The sequence below is a fragment of the Sus scrofa genome, chromosome 15, assembly GCF_054392235.1.
Source record: "Sus scrofa isolate SSC_HxYL_T2T_F1_AM1 chromosome 15, Sscrofa_HxYL_maternal_Yorkshire_Landrace_v2.0, whole genome shotgun sequence".
Taxonomy (NCBI): domain Eukaryota; kingdom Metazoa; phylum Chordata; class Mammalia; order Artiodactyla; family Suidae; genus Sus; species Sus scrofa.
Window position 1 is genome coordinate 90,475,746 of NC_139397.1, and position 15,763 is coordinate 90,491,508.

General features: G+C 38.2%; 1 protein-coding gene across 4 annotated transcripts in view; it reads left to right on the forward strand.

Annotated features, from left to right (window-relative positions):
- The window catches only part of UBR3 (ubiquitin protein ligase E3 component n-recognin 3), a 225,453-nt gene that overhangs the window by 75,355 nt on the left and 134,335 nt on the right, over positions 1–15,763 (forward strand). For all 4 annotated transcript variants that reach the window (XM_084999433.1, XM_084999434.1, XM_084999435.1 and 1 more), the window contains exon 11: positions 5,302–5,388. In XM_084999433.1, coding sequence (XP_084855559.1) covers positions 5,302–5,388 — 87 coding nt within the window. The remainder of the gene's footprint in view (positions 1–5,301; positions 5,389–15,763) is intronic.

Sequence of the window (15,763 nt, forward strand, 5' to 3'; positions counted from 1 at the left end):
TCTTCAAAAACTGTACTCTTAAGACTCAGATGATAGGTAATTGGCTCATTTAAATTCTTGCAGATTTATGATTACAGTCTCTGTTTTTGTAGTACCTTGTTTAATCTCTACTGTAGCATTTATCAAAAAACTGTCACATAATATTTATTTGTTCATTAATTAAAAAAAAAATCTGTTGAATACTGTTCTTTGTCAGATGCTATCTAGATGCTGGGTTTTTGGTCATGACCCAAATTGATGTGGTTCCTGTTCTCTTGGAGCAGTCTAATAGGGAGACAGACATTTAGTAAATAAGCACATAGGTTTATTTCGTAAGCTTTTATAAGTGTTCTGCAGGAAAATATCATATGGCTATGAGAGTAATGGGTGTGGGGACTGATTAGATTTGAGGATCAGGGAAGGCCTTTCCAAAGAAAGAATATCAAGGAGCCAGCAATGTGAAGAATAAAAGTAGGGTTAGTGGTGGTAGTAGGGTAAAGAGTATGGAGTAACCTACCTCCAGTAGGAAAGTGATTAGTCCTTTTATGGAGTTTGTGTTTGGAGTCATAGAGTAGAAAAAAAATGAAGTTGGAAAGATAGGCAGGGATTGGATTATTAATGCAGGTTCTTAGAGATCATGCTCATGAGCCTTGGTTTTCATCTTAAGGAGAAGCTAGTGATTATTTTAAGTAGGGGTTTGATGTGATCAGATTGCCATTGTAAAGATCATTCTGTTTGCTGGGAAGACTGGATTGGGGGAAGAGTGTGGAGCATCAAGACTAGAAGCAGATAGACCAATTAAGATCCTGTGATAATAGTCTAGGAAATTCAGATTTGAAATTCAAGGTATAAATCAAGGTGCATTTTGGATATTAAAAATGTGTTTGGGGTGTATAACCAACAGGCGTGGTAATGGATTATTGTTATTGATGAGTAAGAAAACTTTTAGGTAACTATGCGTGGAGGTAATTTTACAGAGGTGAAAAAGATGTATAGAAAAGCAGGTTTAGGAATTCCCATCATGGTTCTGTGGTTAACGAACCCGACTAGCATCCATGAGGACATGGGTTTGATCCTTGGCCTTGCTCAGTGGGTTAAGGATCGGTATTGTCCCTGAGCTGTGATGTAGGTCGCAGACACGGCTCAGATCCCAAGTTGCTGTGACTGTGGTGTAGGCTGGCAGCTACAGCTCTGATTGGACCCCTAGCCTGGGAACCTCCATATGCTGCAGGTGCAGCCCTAGAAAGACATCAAAAAAAAAAAAAAAAAGGAAAAAGCTGAAAAAAATAGAAGAGCAGGTTTCGAGAGATTGGAGTTATTTTTGGATATGTTAAGTTTGAGATGTATCTGAAACATATAAGTGGAAATAGTGAATGGACTGGTTGGGTATATGAGTTTTGTGCTCAAAAGAAAGTCTGGACTAGGGTTATAAATTTTAGACCCTTGGGAATATAAATGGTATTTATCGCCAGGGAACGGCAAGTGGTCAATTAGAGGGAGAAGAGATATGGACCTTGAAGAAAAAACTAGCTTTTAGTTATCAGAAAGGGAAAGGAGAAAAACCACAAGAGGGTAGCATCATACAAGCAATAAAAATGATGATTTAGGAGGGGGGATTGATATGATGTTGATATGAAAAGATCATTGTTTTAGGAGGATTATTCTGATAACTGTGTTTAGGCTGAATTTGGATTATAAGGCTAGGGCTGTGTTTATCTTTGTGATAATGAGAAATCATTGTTTCCAGGCAATAGTTTATTTTTCAGCTTTGAAGGCCAGGATTGCAATGTGTTTATGGTTCTTTTAATCTAAGAACTGAAGATAGAGGGAAAACGGACTCATATTGTTCTGGTAGAAACTGAGAGTAGTTTCTCAGCCAAAGGAGCATATGGTTCCTAGATAAGATGTTCTCTTGATGAGAGCCTACACTGTGCCAGACATTTGTTCTTTACACTTTATTCCTTACATTATATTCTTATCTGCTCCTCATCGCATCTCTTATAAAGTAGATAGTATCATCCCTTTCTTCCAGAGGTTAAATAACTTGCCAAAATTTACACAGCTTTACGTAAGTGGAAGCTGAGTCTGAAAGCAAATCCATCTTATTTCAGAACCAGTGCTCTTTACCACTTTACTATTAATTGTCTTTTAAGCAAGAATGTATTGAGCCTTTTAGCAGCAGTGCTTGTTCCCTGATTTAGAAATGTAAACTAGAAGAAAGACTATTTTTTTAAGTAAAAAAAAGTCATTTCTTTATGTTCTCTAATTATAAAATATGAAACTAGGGGATTTGCAATAGAAAAGGGAACTTTGCCTGATAGCTTACTTTCTGTGTATGATTGCCCTGTGTGTTGTTAGGTTCTTGAAAGTGTTAAGGGATGGTTAAACAAGTAATACTAGATTAAGAACAGATAGCTTGGGTAAGGGATGGCCCATTTCTAGAATCTTACTAATTTTTGCCTTTTGAACAGAGCAAAGCAGCTGTAAAATCTCCATCTAGCGGCAACTTCAGGTTACTGCCAACTTGACAGAAGTTGTGTCTGGCCCCTCTGGGGGCACTTAGCTTGTACTTAGATATAGAACTAGACTGTGACATAGAGCAGTTTTATGTTCATTCTTTCATTTGCTTCTTCATAACAGTCCTAGGAGTTAGGAAGTATTATGCCTGTTTTTATATATGGAGAAACTGAAACTCATAAAATTTAAGTAATTTGCTCATGGTTGTAAAAGTAGTCAATCAGCATGCATACTGAGGTTTTTTTGGGACAGGTATGATAGTGATGGGGAGGGGGGAAAGAGATCACCTGAACATGATTATTAAATATGCTATATTTAGGAATGGAATTAACTAGCCACCTTTTTGAAGACTCTTGATACCTTTTATTTTTTATTAAAGTATAGTTGATTTAGATACTTTCCAAATTGTTCTCCAGAAAGACTTATCCATTTACACTGTGCAAAGAGGATATAATGGTACCCCTTACTGAAATCTTCGATTAAATGGGAGACCATTTGATTTTAAATGTTTCTTTTTTAAAAAATTTTTATTGGAGTATAGTTAACTTACAGTGTTGTGATAGTTTCAGGTGTACAGCAATTTAAATGTGTATTTGTGAATTATCTGCCACATTATTTTGTTTATAACATTATTTATATGTAACTTATAAGTGCTATTACTTTTTTTCACTAAGAGATAGGGAACAGAATGTGTAAAATAGTATTTTTAGAAAATAAATCTCATATAGGGTAGATTGAAACAGGGTGAGACTGTTGGCAGAGAAACTTGATAAGTGATATTTGGTCTGAATGGTATCAGAAATAAGAGGAAATGGACAAGAACCTACATGATATTATTGAGGAAGAATTATCAGGACTTGGAGTCTGAGCTGGGTGAAGGAGAAGTCAATCTCTGAAAGAAAGGGATGATACTATCTATAAGGGATGCTATCAGGGTCAGAAATGACTATGAGACTTAAATCTTTTTTTAAAGGTCCAGGATATTTTATATATGTAGCTGATGAGTTTAATCTATTTGACTTTGATAGTATTTATTCTTTTATTCTTCATTGATGCCCCCAAATATCTTTTTAAAAAACTTTTTATTGAGATAAAATTTACATAACATAAAATCATTTTAAACCATAAATTCACCAGTTTTCAGTATATTCACAAAGTATGAAGCCATCACCACTAATTTCAGAACATTTCTATCACCCCCTCAAAGAAATCTCATACCTCTCAATTCCAACCTCCTCTTATCCCTGAAAAGCACTAATCTCCCCTCTGTCTCTATAAATTTACTTATCTGGACATTTCATATAAATGAAACCATGTAATATGTGGCCTTTTGTGTCTGGCTTCTTTCATTTAGCATAATGTTTTCATGGTTTGACTATGTTGCTGTATGTGCCTGTACTTCAAACATTTTAATGGCTGAATAGTATTCCAGTGCATAGATATACCACACTTATTCACTTATTCATCCATTCATGGGTTGATTTCACTTTTCTTTTCTTTTTTTTTTTGGCTGCTTTAGATAATGCTGCTGTGAACATTTGTATGTGGGTTTTTGTGAATATGTATTTTCAATTCTCTTGAGTATATAAGAGTAGAATTGCCTGGTCATATGGTTTAGTTTTAAAGTGGCTACCCCATTTTATATTTCCACCAACAATATATGAGAGTTTCAATTTCTCTACATCCTTGTCAACACTTTTTATTTGACATTTTAAAAATTATAACCATCTTAGGTGTGAAGTGGTATCTTGTTGAGGCTTTGACTTGCACTTTCCTAATGACTGGTAGTGTCAAGCATCTTTTCATGTGCTTATTAGCCATTTGTAGGTCTTCTTCCAGTATATATTTATTCAAATCCTTTGCCTATTTTTTTTAAAGAGAGGCTCTGATGATTTATTTTTCCATTTAACTTAATATGCACCTATTTCACTGGATACATGTGTTCATAAAACATTACTATTTTCATTCATAATCTTTATTTAAGTGGCATATGCTCATTCTTCTTTTAAATTCTGTTGCAAGCTAAGATATTCACAGAATACTTACAGTACTCATCTGTTCTGCCCTCTGTATTTTTTATTACGGCAGAATATGCATAGCAAAATTTACCACTTTAACCATTTTAAGGTGTACAATGATATTACCTACATTTTCAGTGTTGTGCAAACATCACTATTAATTTCCAGAACTTTTTCATCATCTGCAAAGAAACTCCACCCATTAATAACAGTAGGGAAACTATATTTTTAGGATCTCTTGATATGAAACTCAATTTACATTACATAAATTTATTTCAGCCTTGATCCATATTCAGGAATATATTATATAAAAGATAATATATAGTGTTCTTTAATTTTCATAATGGTCACTTGTCTTTACTATTAGTTTGCGAAAGGATGATTTTTTTTTTTTTTTTGCTTTTATGGGCTGCACTTGCAGCATATGGAAGTTTCTAGGCTAGGGGTCGAATTGGAGCTGCAGCTGCTAGCCTACGCCACCGCCACAGCAACAATAGATATGAGCTGCATCTGAGACCTACACTACAGCTCATTGCAACGCTAGATCACTCACCCACTGAGCGAGGCTAGGAATCGAACCCACATCCTCATGGACATTAGTAGGATTCACTTCTGCTGTGCCACAATGGGAACTCCTCGGGATGATTCTTGAAAATGTGGTTATTTTGAAAATATGTATATTTCACTATTATATATATAATAACAAACTTATTTTTCTGTATTATGTATACTTTGAAGTTGAACTTATGTTTATATGCTATAAAATTTATATAACTTATTATTTTAGGAAACTCAAGAATACACCCGAAATGTTGTTAGATACTGCCTTGAAGCTCTTCAAGATTGGTTTGATGCTATTAACTTCGTAGATGAGGTATGTATATTTTTGATATATATAAAAGCATTGAGAAGTATTATATCTCATTTAACATTGAAAATAATGAGTATCTTTTCCTGGGCTAAGGGAAAAACGTTGGAATAAACATAAAATCATTAGACTTTGAAGAGGGAGACGTGAAAGACCAGGTTCTTTGACATTTAGGAGATTCTACAGTACATTAATCATTTTTATTTATTTCTTAGAAGGGCATGTTTTTTTTCTGTTATTAAATGTATATTTGTCAAGAGTCAAAGTCAGTTTCATTGAAGAGGTAAAAGTGACAGTGCAATTGTGAATAGGTTGGGGGAGATTAATGGAAAGGGTATCACAGGTTTATTAATTTTGGTCAATGTTCTCCTGTGGGTGTGGATAAAGATGATTGTTATTGATAATGAACTGAGAAGAGTTGGCACAGAACATGCTGTCTATGAATTAAATAGGGCTTGCTTTTAATTGGTTAGTCAAGTTTCCTATCAGAAGCCATTTTTATTCCTTTTATGAAGTGGGGTCAAAATTCACCATATGCAGAAGAAAGAATTTGTTTCGGACAACTCCAACCCCTCATCTGATTTCTGAACTCTAGGGAGATGCAACTCCTGTTGTCTTTCTTGGGATGGGAGGGAGAGGGTCTTTTATTTATTTCTTTTTCTTAAAAAAATTTTTTTTTGACACAATCATACTTAATTGAAAAGTTAGAAGTAGAGTACAAAGAACTTTTTCTTGAACTGTTTGAGAGTTAACTTATTGTCCATTATCCCCAAATACTTTCTTTCTTTCTTTCTTTTTTTTTTCTTTTCTTTTGACTGCCTTGTGGCATATGGAGTTCCCAGGCCAGGGACTGAATCCTAGTCGGAGTTGTGATTTATGCCACAGCTGTATTAACGCCGGATCCTTAATCCCACTGAGCTGGGCTGGGGATCAAACCTGCGTCCTTGCTGTTGCAGAGACACTGTTGATCTTATTGTGCCACAGCAGGAATTCTGCCCCCAAATACTTCAGTGTGTTTTTCCTATAAACCAGGATATCTCTTATATAAACAGATATAACCATAAAAATTAGGAAATTAGCATTAATATATTATTATTATGTAATCCTTAGAACTCATTCATGTTTTACAAATTGTCCAATGGTTGCCCTTTATAGCAAAAGGATCCTTTTTAGAGTCACATGTTCCATGTAGTTTTGTCTCTAGTTTTTGCAATGATTTCTCATTCTCTCTTTGCCTTTTGTGAAGACTATAGCTCAGTTATTTTTGTAGAACATCCCTCAACTTGGGTTTTCTTATGATTAGATTCGGATTATGCATCTTTTATAGGAATGCTACAAAAGTGATGTTATAATGTTACAGTGTTTTCATTGCACCCTCCGTGGAGGTTTATGATCTTTGTCCTATTGCTGCTGATGTTCTCTTTGTTCATTTGATTAGGCTGGTACCAGCTAGACTTCCTTACCATGAAGTTACCCTCTTTCTCATTGTAATTAATAAACTATTTTGTGAGGAGGTGCTTTGAAGCTATGTAAACACATCTGTTATCTAATTTTCAGTTCATTAATTTTTATGTGTAGAGATCCATAGTTTCTATTTTATTCAGTGAGTTATAATTTACTACTACTATTGATGCTCCAATTTTTTCAGATATGGCCAGTGAGAGCCCCTTAAAGCAGCTTTCTGTGTTCTTTTGACTTGTCCCATTATTCTTTGAGCACTTCTTCTCTTAGGGGCCCAACAAGATGTTTCAAAAACTCACCTCATATTGGAGATTCCGTTGTGGCTCAGTGGTAAGAAGCCTTATTAGTATCCGTGAGGATGTGGGTTCCATTCCTGGCCCTGCTCAGTGGGTTAAGGATCTGGCATTGCTGTGATCTGTGGTGTAGGTTGCAGATGTGGCTTGGATCCCTTGTTGCTGTGGCTGTGGCTGTGGCTCCTATAGCTTGGGAGCTTCCGTATGCTGCAGGTTTCGGCCTTAAAAAGACAAAACAAAAAAAGCTCACCTTATATTTTCCCTATTTCTGGAATCAGTCATTTCGTTGAGCATCTCTGGTTAATTTTAGTAGAGAATAGTATTGAGAAAGCAAGATTTGGGTACTTGATGGGCTCACTGCTATGAGGTGTTATTACTCCCTTCTCAGTGAACAGAAGTTCAGAATATATGCATTTATGTATAAACATATACATATTTACGTCTACATTTACTTTTCTATTTATTCTATATATTGAAGGCTGTGAATTCAAACTTATACTTTAAATTCCAGTATAACACCACAGATCTTAACTCTAGTTTTTGCTAACAGTGAGAAGCCTGGCTTAATATATTTATTTATTTGACCAGTCCTCAAATATAGAACCAATTTCTCCACTCCAGTTGCCTCCCTTTCCCCTGCATGGATGCACTCTTCTCCCTGCACTCTGTCCCCCATCCTCCTATATATGTGGATACCTTCCTCATCCCACTTGGGCACCCGCTACCCGACTTGGACTACCCTTCTGTGGAGAATCCTTCTCACTTTTCGTGTGCTTTGAATGCTTTCAATTCCTATACCAGGTGCTTCCTCATTCTAGCTGCTCTCTTCATTCTGCTTCGGCTTTGATGCCCCATTTTAGGTGCTTTGCACATGTGTATAATCTCTTCATCTTGCTAACAGTAGAAAAGCTCAAATAATAATGGGACAAGTCAAAAGGACACAGAAACCTGCTTTAAGGGGCTCTTCGTCTTGCTTGAAATTTTATTTTTAGGGCCACACCTGCGGCATATGAAAATTCCCAGGCTAGGGATCAAATTGGAACTGCAGCTGCCAGCCTGCACCACAGCCACAGCAACACAGGATCCTTAACCCACTGAGTGAGGCCAGGGATCAAACTGCATCCTCATGGATACTAGTCGGGTTCATTACCCACTGAGCCACAAGGAGAACTCCCTCATCTTGCTTGAATTTTGATTCTTTAGTCCAGGTTGGCTCCCTGTGTCATTTCCCTCTTTATTTTGTCAGGTTCTGACTTTTCTTCCCAGGTCGGTCCCCACATGGATGCTCTCCTCACCCTGATTTGATCTGACATACTATACAGGGCTGCTTGGCTGTGTGGATGCCCTGACTCCCTGTGCCAGGCCATACCGCACTTCTGTGAAGATACTTTTCATCCTGAAAAACCACTCAGCTGCATGCGGTTGCCCTCCCGACCTTGGTTCTCCTTAACTCCCCTCGCCTACTCCCAGTGGCCCTAGGACTAAATTATTTATGAAGGGAAGGACCCCCTACTGTCTTAACTCTCATCCTGCCTGTCCCAGACTAATTTCTTCTATCCTTGATGACTCCTCCTTCAGTATTTGTATCTGCCTTTAGCCTTCATTCTGGCCGTTTTGTCCATTTGGATTCTGATTCTGCCTTTACCAAATCACTGTGATTCTTAAAATGTCTGAATCTTGGTCTTTAAGCTTAAACTTTCTTTATATAAGTGGTAATGGATCAGCTTAAAAAATATTTATTTATTTATCTTTATTTAGTTTTTTTTTTTGTCTTTTTGCCATTTCTAGGGCCGCTCCTGCGGCATATGGAGGTTCCCAGGCTAGGGGTCCAATCGGAGCTGTAGCCACCGGCCTACGCCAGAGCCACAGCAACGCAGAATCCGAGCCGCATCTGTAACCTACACCACAGCTATGGCAACGCCGGATCCTTAACCCACTGAGCAAGGGCAGGGATCGAACCCGCAACCTCATGGTTTCTAGTCGGATTCGTTAACCACTGAGCCATGACGAGCACTCCTATTTATTTAGTTTTTTAGGGCCGCACCCACGGCATATGGAGGTTCTCCGGCTAGGGGTCCAATCAGACCTACAGCTGCTGGCTTACATCACAGCCACAGCAACGCAGAATCCGAGCCTAGTCTGCGACCTATACCACAGCTCACCTCAGTGCCAGATCCTCAACACATTGAGTGAAGCCAGGGATTGAACCTGCAACCTCATGGTTCCTAGTTGGATTAGTTTCCGTTGCACCATGCCGGGAACTCCGGTAATGAATCAGCTTTAAAGAAAACGTCCCGTCTCCACAGAGCTCCATCATGATTTCAGCCTGCTTCACTGCTTCCTCACGACCTCCAGGATTAGTCTTTCAGCTGGGGCTTTTCAGATAGAGCTTTCCTCAGGCCAATTCTTCTTGGTATGTGAAACTTCAGGAGTTATTGTTGAAGTGGTAGATCACTGAGACAACAGGAAGACTAAAATAGGGAAAACGCCAAATTTGAGCTGTGTCTGCAGCCTACGCTGCAGCTCACGGCAGCGCTGCATCCGTAACATACTGAGTGAGGCCAGGGATCATCCTCATGCATAGTAGTTGGGTTCATTACCACTGAGCCACAATGGGAACTCCAAAAATTTAAATGGATTTTTGATAGAAAAGAAAATAAGTATAGGAGTTTCTGAAAAATAAGTATAGGAGTTCCTGCTGTGACACAGTGGATTAAGGATCCGACTGCAGAGGTGTGGTTTTTGATCCTTGGCCCAGTGCAATGTTAAGGATCTGGTGTTGCTGCGGCTAAGACATTGGGTGCAGCTTCAGCTTGGATTTGATCCCTGGCCTGGGAACTTACGTATGCCTCGGGTGCAGCCAAAAAGAGAAAACAAAAAGTTTTGTACTTTGCTTTTTTTATTTTTCTTCTTTTTGGCCACACCTGAGACATATGGAAGTTCTCAGGCCAGGAATTGAACTCGTGCCACTGCAGTGACCTGAGCTGCAGCAGTGACAATGCCAGATCCTTAACCTGCTGAGCCACAAGGGAACTCTGAAAATAAGTATAGAACCTAAGGAATCAAACTATACACACACCCACACCCACACGCCCCCCCCCCCGCCAGAGTTTCTTTTTTGGCAGCATCCACAGCATATGAAATTTTCTGGGCCAGGGATCGAATCTGAACTGTAGCTGTGGCGTTAGCACAATGTGGCAATGCTGGATCCTCAACCCACTGTGCCAAGCTGGAGATCAAACCACTGCCTCCACAGAGACAAGCTGGATCATTAACCCACTATGCCACAGTGGGAACTCCCCAACAATATGCTTTCTTATGGTGTTTAAAAGTTTCTTGCTTCTTAACATGCTTTGATATATTTGTTTCTCCAAACAACCCTATGAAGTAGGGAAGTTACTGCTCTCCCTCCATTTGTTGTAGATGTTAAATGGAGATGTAGAGTTATTAAATGACTTGCCTCTAGTTGTATAGCAAATTGCTGGCAGTTCTGGTCCAGAGCCTATATCTTTCAGCTCCTTTCAGGTAGTATTTCAACTATTCTGGCTATTGGCAGTGGAAAGAGATTTAGAGTCAGGCATACTTGAGTTTAAATTGTGGCTCTGCCACATATCAACTAGCTGTGTGATCTTGGACAGGTTTTTAAAATTTTTTTTATTTTTTATTTTTTGCTATTTTAGGGCCGCACCCATGGCATATGGAGGTTCCCAGGCTAGAGGTCTAATTGGAGCTGTAGCTGCCGGTCTATGCTACAGCAACAGTAATGTGGGGTCCTCATGGATCCTAGTTGGGTTTGCTAATCGCTGAGCCACGAAGGGAACTCCTAATTTTAAAGACAGGGTTGAGTCCATCTCCTCATATATTTATTTAAGATGATACTATTAGCCAGTGAGGATTAAGAGGCACATATTTCTTGTGTGATAAATATTTGTTCTTCTTGGAGTTTCTGTTGTGGCATAGCAGATTAAGAACTTGACATAGTATCTGTGAGGATGGGGGTTCAATCCCTGGCTTCCCTCAGCAGGTTAAGGATCCAGCCTTGTTGCATGCTGCGGTGTAGGTTGTAGATGTGACTTGGATCCAGTGTTACTGTGGCTGTGGTATAGGACAGCAGCTGCAGCTCCAGATTCAGCCCTAGCCTGGAAACTTCCATATGATGCAGGTACAGCTGTAAAAAGAAAAAAAAAATTGTTCTCTTTCAACCTTGAGAGTGGAGGTCAGAAGTTTTTGTAGTAATCCAGCACAGATTAAGCAAATAATGTTTTTTGAACTGGATAAAGCCAAATCAAACAATCACATAGAAGCAAAGGATGGAATAAATTTTCCCAAAGGATAGGCCATTTAAGAATCCTTAAATACTGAATATCATGTAAGGCAACATTTATGAGTGTATAGCAGAGTAGTTTGATTCATCTCTGATAAGAGGAAAGTAGAACATATGTTTATCCAGCAAATATTTATTGAATATTTACTATTTTCTAAACACTGGGGATACATTGATGAAATGACTTCTAATTTAAGTGGCTACTGTAAACTTGACTGTCAGTCAGATGTGGCTACTATAAACTTGACTTTCTAATTTAAGGAAATGAAAGACAAGTAGATGGCTAGTTTGGTCTCAGTGCCTCTATAAAGTTGTGACCAGGGTGCTGGGGGAGAGAATAGAGTGGAATATCAGATTTACCTTAAGGGACTCAGGAAAAGCTTCCTAGTAGAAATGTCATTTGAGCAAAGTCTTAAAGGTATATTAATCCAGTGGGAGCAGGAATGTATATAACATTTGAGGCAGAGGGATTAGCATATACAAAGGAAGAGAAGTGTGGGTTAGGGATACTGCCTATGGTGCATGAGTTTATATATCAGGAGATAAAGATGGAGAGGTAAGCCCTGTCTTCTCAAGAGTTGGAAGTTCTAAGAGGTTAAAACTATAGGGAGCCATGAAACGATTATGAGTGGAGAAATACAAGATTAATATTTTGCGAAGACCACCTCCTGGCAATATACAAAGGTTTAAATGCATGTGTTAATTCAGGTTCTTTTGAATGCAAGGAAAAAAACTTTTTTGAGGCAGCCTAATTTAAAGGAGGAGTGATTTATTATGAGTGCAGAGGCTGCTGGACTTCAGGAACTGAAGGGACAGCTGAACAGGAACTCCTGTCTCACCTTTTCTTTTCACTGTCTTTCTGCCTCTTTTTTTCTTCCCTTTCTGTAAATTGGTTTTCTGTGCTTCTTTATGTGGTTAAATATTACCTTCCTATAGTTGCCTAATGTTGCAGTTTCAACCATATTCCATGACTCTGTTCAGTTGTCAAATGAGAGAGAACCGTGCTGTCTAGGATGGGTTGGGTGACCCTGCCTTGATTCCAGTCAGATGTGGCTACTATAAACTTGACTGTCAGGCTCCAATCCCTTTGTGCGTGTGTTTGGAAATTAGGATAGAAAGGGACATTCGGAGAAAATGGGGAGGGTTGTGAGCTAGGCAGATACCACAAAAGGTGTCTTATGGAAGGTAAGAATGGAAGCAAAGGGTTATACTGAAATCTAGGCACTAAGTGTATGGGCCTCAGCTAAGGTTAGTATGGGACAGTGTGGGAAGAAAGGAGGAAGTGGAGTTAAGAGGTACTTAGAAAATCAAACACACTTTGGTGCTTCATCAGATATAGGAGGTTTGAGAGAAGGAAGGAGTCTACATTTCAGATTTGTATTATAGGAATTTGGAGAAGAAACTTTGAGGAGGATTGAGTTTTAGGGCAAAGATGCTGAATTTGGTTTGGACACATTGTATTTGCCGTCCCTGTGGGATATTATTATTATTTAAAAATTTTTTTTTGTTATTTCCCCAATACAGTTTTTTTTCTACTGTACAGCATGGTGACCCAGTTACACATACATGTATACATTCTTTTTTCTCCCATTATCATGCTTCATCATACATGACCAGACATAGTTCTCAGTGCTGTGCAGCAGGATCTCATTGCTAATCCATTCCAAAAGCAATAGTTTGCACCTATTAACCCCAAGCTCCCAATCCATTTTACTTCCTCCCCCTCCCCCCTGGCAACCACAAGTCTGTTCTCCAAGTCCATGATTTTCTTTTCTGTGGAAATGTTCATTTGTGACATATATTAGATTCCAGATATAAGTAATATCATATGGTATTTGTCTTTCTCTTTCTGACTTACTTCACTGAGTATCAGAGTCTCTAGTTCCATCCGTGTTGCTGCAAATAGCATTATTTCATTCTTTTTTATGGCTGAGTAGTATTCCATTGTGTATATATACCACATCTTCCTAATCCAAACATCTGTCGATAGACATTTGGGTTGTTTCCATGTCTTGGCTATTGTCAATAGTGCTGCAGTGAACATATGGGTGCATGTGTCTTTTTAAAGAAAAGTTTTGTCTGGATATATCCAAGAGTGGGATATTAAGTGTTGATCTTCAGTAGACACTTGAATGTAGGGTTTGGAGTTCAGGGATGAGATTTCTGCTGAGATTTGGGAGTCGTCTTGATAGTTGGCAGTCGAAGCTATGAACTGGATAAAGTCACCTAGAACAAGAATAGAAAGCTCGAGAATAAAATCTGAGGGCCATGGAATAGAAGAGGAGTTCATCAAGTGGCTGATTTGTCATATTGGACAAGGAGGGGTTATGGAATGCAGCACTGCAGAAGAATGTGCATTTACCATATGCTAAAGCCTTAAAAGACAAGGTAGAGTCTATGGCTTAGTAATTAATTAATAGATATGTGTGTTGGGTACTATGTTATCTCACTTGATTCTCAGCTGATCCAACTGCTTAATATTCCCACTTGACAGGTCAGGCAGCAGGTACGGAAAAGTTAAGTAACTTGCTCACAGTTTTATAGGTATAGGTGACAGAGTCAGGATTTGAGTTCATGCAAATCCAGGTTTTAAGGATCTGATCTTAAACACTGTTCATGATGGCTGCCTTCAAAGGAAATTGAGGGAGATTCTGATTTAGCTAATTTATGTATAATATTTTACTAAAATGATTATAGTAACAGAGGGGCAGACTTGTTTTATTTTTATTTTTGATTGTGGTAAAATTAAAATGCACATAAAATGAAATTTACCATTTTATTAACCTTTTTAAAAGTATACAGTTCAGTAATGTTAGGTATATTCAAGTTGTTGTGCAACCAACCTCAAGAACTTTCTGTTTTGCAAAACCAAAACTCCGTACCCAATAAACTCCCCATTTTCCCTTTTCCTCAGCCCCTGACAACCATCATTATACTTTGTGTCTGATTTTGACTACTCTAAGTACCTCATATAATCATAGAGTGTATGTATTTTGTGACTGTCTCATTTCATTTAACATAATGTCTTGAAGGTTCATCCATATTACGTCATGTGTCAGAAGTTAATTTTTATGGAAGTCCAACTTTTATTTATTAGAACAGTTTTCTGTAGATGTTTATTCACATGTTGAAGAAGATCTTACTCTCAGATTGGTTTTGGAAAAAACTCAGGGATGGTGAAACAGTGCAGATCTTTATAACTCTATACTGGTATTATATTAACTTAATAATAATTATTATTTTTTCTTTTTCTTTTTAGGGCTGTACACACGGCATACGGAATTTCCAAAGCTAGGGGCTGAATTGGAGCCTCAGTCACTGGCCTTCACCACAGCCACAGCAACACCAGATCTGAGCCACATCTGTGATCTACACTGCAGCTCGTGCAGCACCAGATCCTTAACCTATTGAGCAAGGCCAGGGATCAAACCTGCATCCTCATAGATACTAGTGGGGTTCTTAACCTGCTGATCTTCAATGGGAACTCCACATTAGCATAAATATCTGAGTGTTTTGGATAAAAATTTTAGCAGAAGGAAACTTTACTAAAAACTTTAAAAAGCATTAGAAATTAATTTTTTAATTTTTAATTTTTCTTGTTTAAGAAGGACAAATGTGGTATACTTTTTCACTGTAGTGGTAATGTGGCCTATGGGAGTCACAAATTTAAAACATAATTTTTCACAAGGATACTGAAGGTCTATGACATACAGTGTACTAAGCTTTCCTGTATTAACTGTGTTCAGCACGGATATGGGGAGCATGTCACCCACCAGGCAAAACCTTTAGGGCTGTGGTCAGAGCCTCTTACTATTCTGAATATAACAGTGGAGTTTAGGGCTGTGGTCAGAGGCTCTTACTATTCTGAATAAAACAGTGGAGTCCAGACTAGGTCCTTAGTTTACTACTTGTTAATTTTAGGAAGTAGCAAGTTTTTAAAGCTTGGATTTCCCTATACAAAATGGGAATATTCAGTTTCTGCCGCATAGGGTTCTCATAGGAAATTAAATCTGAATAAAGTGTTAGCACAACAAAGTGTTGGCACACAGTAAGTGCTCGAGTGTTAGCTATGATTACTATTCTCGTTACTGTTATCATGTTTGGTATTCATGCCTTTGAAGATTCCCAAATGGTCTACTGTAAAGGGAAATCTATTACATCCCTTGTTCTGGGCTAGATGCTTCAGAGGATTCAAAGTTGAGGAGTACAATTTCTGCCTTTAAGGAACTTGCATTTAGGTGTTTAAAATGGAATAATTTTATCTACAGTGGGTTTTTGAGCCATAACTTCCAAAATTTTACTT